Source organism: Condylura cristata, unplaced genomic scaffold, assembly GCF_000260355.1.
Source record: "Condylura cristata isolate star-nosed mole 26May11 unplaced genomic scaffold, ConCri1.0 scaffold00003, whole genome shotgun sequence".
In the NCBI taxonomy this organism is placed as follows: Eukaryota; Metazoa; Chordata; class Mammalia; order Eulipotyphla; family Talpidae; genus Condylura; species Condylura cristata.
The window spans coordinates 77,601,412-77,604,149 of NW_004567104.1; the positions used below are offsets into that span (position 1 = coordinate 77,601,412).

The following is a 2,738-nucleotide window of genomic DNA, read 5'->3' on the forward strand; positions in this document are numbered from 1 at the left end:
GCTGCCGTAGACGGAGCCAGCCGTGGGCGAGTTTCACCAAGACCGCCGCTGTTTCCGTCACTTTGTTCAGAAATCGCTCCCGTTGCTGGAAAACCAACTCAGGGAGAGCCACCAGCGGGCGACGGAGGAGCTGCGGCAGTGTGGGCCCAGCATCCCCACCAGCGACAGCGACCGCATGTTCTTCCTGATCGAGGTGAGGCGCCCACGCCCCGCCTCCTGCCGGAAGGAAGCAGCTGCCCTGAGGGTGGCCCCGGGTCTGGGGGCAAGGGCAGCCCCATCCCGAAGGGAGGTTCAGTACTGCCGGGGCGGCCCCCCAGGGTCTAGGCTGGGGGTTGGCCGGTGAACTCATCTCCTGCAGTTCCCGGCCCTGGCCCCCCACACTGCGCCCCAGGGCCTGGCTGTCGGAGATGACCCCGATCGCAGGTTGTTGGGGGGCGGAACAGGCCGGGTCTCAAGGTGGGAGCGGAGATTCGTAGAAAAAGGGGGGAAAGGGGAACGGGCGTGAGAGGAGACACGGGAGTCGGAGCTGGGTGCGAGTGTCCCTGCTCCGCTCTCAGCAGGGGTTTGTTTCATTCCCCGCAGCAGGGGATGACATCGCACACGAAATGGGCTGAGATCACGATCACCTTTTTTCTAGGAGCAGACTGGGGTCGTTTTGACCTTCAGTTGAGATTATAACATTATTCTTAAACTTAGTCTGGCAAGGTTAAAGCAGGTACGTAGATTCACAAAGTTTAAGACTAATGTTACTATATTCATCACAGTGAAGACTGACCAGAATAAAGTCCCTTAAGCCTTATCTACGACTTAGCGGCTTTCATTCTCATAGAGACAGCCGAGGGGTAACGTGAGGGCAGGAAGGGGAAATTTTCTTGTAAATCATCACATAAGGAAGTAAAGTTATTTGAAGACTAATTAGAAAGTTTAAGTGAATTTCCTTGAAGTCTAGAAGGTAGAAAACCTGACTAGCTCTGAATAGGGGACTTGGGTGAATTTCCTCATCTCAAGACGAGATAGTAGGAAGTTTAAGTAGTTCCTCCGAAGCTGAACAGAAGACTGAGATAGTAGAGTGATGAGATTTGGGTTCTGGTCCATCCAGGCAGTAAAAAATATGTTCCAGGACTGCCTCAGTGTTGACTCTGCAGGAACAGCCAGTTGCTTTTATCGATCAGCCAGTTGTGAGATCACTTTTGCCTTCAAGAGGAATTTCCCGCCCTGGGGCAGCGCCTGCGTGGCTGAGGCAGCCCGGTGGCCACGGCGAGGCCCAGACCATGCCGGCAGGAGCCGCGAGCTGGCGTGGGCAGGATGTTTCAGAGCACTCCGTCTCCGTCCGGAGCATGTCAGTCGCTAGAGGTTGCAGAGCTGCGTCACGTGGCCCCCACACGGCCAGCCTGGTGCCCCCTCTGCCACCCCCACTGCCACTTCCCCCCATGTCCCTGCTCTTTAAAATAATTTAGCACAGGTTAACGATTTTACCCTCATTTTCAGAAAGTGAAGGTGTTTAACCGGGACATCGAAAAGTTAATAGAAGGAGAAGAAATTGTAAAGGAGAAAGAGACGCGTTTATTCAACAAAATCAGAAAGGAATTTAAAAACTGGGAACTCGTCCTTGCCGACAATATCCAAAAAGGTGGGTGCTGGGCGGGGAGGCCCGGGGTGTCCTGCTCACTGTTTCGTCCCCACTTCTGTGACCGGCCGCAAGAAAGGAGCGCGGGAGGCAGAGAGGCTGAGCGAGCAGTCAAGCAGTCATCGCTTGGACAGCAGCTGAGCCGAGCCCCTAGGGCGGTCTGCAGCTGCCCCCCATGGGGAGGGGCCCTTATGTAGATCTAGGGTCACATTCCAAAGGTGGCTCATCGGTGCCGTGCTAGGCCCAGTGACTATCGGTTTGTTCTCCCCTTCAGCCAGTCCCGTATCAAGCTTGAAGCAAGGCTCAATGCTTTCCTCCTCAGTAAATCTTCAGTTCCCAGCACTCGCCAAGGCGGGAGCTGCTTCCGGCCACTCTCCCGCTGCGCAGCCCCGGCCAGGGCCCCGCGGGCCCTCGCTCCGCACCGGAGGGCGGTTCTGCCTGCCCATCCGCCTGCCCATCCTCGCCCCGCCCTGAGGAGAGCCCGAGCGGCAGCCCCTGCCTCCGCACCCGCCGGGACCAGGGGCGGTGGCTGGGCGGGGACCCCTGGCTTTGCCGGGCAGCGACCACCCCAGGTGCCCCAGCAGAGGCCAGCGGGGCCGTGCGAGAGGTGTGTGTGCGTGCGCTGTGTGTGCATGTGTGTGTGAGCATGCGAGCTGGGTGTGTGAGCGTGTGCGCACGAGCGTGTGTGTCATGCATGCACATGTGTGAGGGTGTGTGCCTGGCGTGTGTGTGTGTCATGGGTGCAAGTGTGTGCGCCTGTGTGTGCACCTGGGTGTGTGTGCGTGTCGTGGGTGCAAATGTGTGTGTGCCTAGTGTGTGTCACTGTGCACATGTGTGAGTGTGCACCTGGTGTGTGGGTGTGTCGTGTACAAATGTGTGTGTGCCTGGTGTGTGTCACTGTGCACATGTGTGAGTGTGTGTGTGTGCACGTGTGCGCCTGGTGTGTGTGGGTGTGGTCGTGTGCAAGTGTGTGCACCTGGTGTGTGTGTCATGCATGCACATGTGTGAGTGTGTGCGTGTGCACATGTGTGTGTGCCTGGTGTGTGTGTGGTTGTGTCATGTGTGCAAATGTGTGTCTGGTGTGTGTCACGTGTGCACACGTGTGAGTGTG

The 2,738-nt window shown here is 57.5% G+C and overlaps 1 protein-coding gene across 1 annotated transcript in view; it reads left to right on the forward strand.

The window, feature by feature from the left end:
• The window catches only part of MX2 (MX dynamin-like GTPase 2), a 16,652-nt gene that overhangs the window by 9,952 nt on the left and 3,962 nt on the right, over positions 1–2,738 (forward strand). Inside the window, exons 7-8 of the mRNA XM_012730994.1 lie at positions 71–193; positions 1,489–1,630. Of these exons, the coding sequence (XP_012586448.1) occupies positions 71–193; positions 1,489–1,630 (265 nt within the window). The remainder of the gene's footprint in view (positions 1–70; positions 194–1,488; positions 1,631–2,738) is intronic.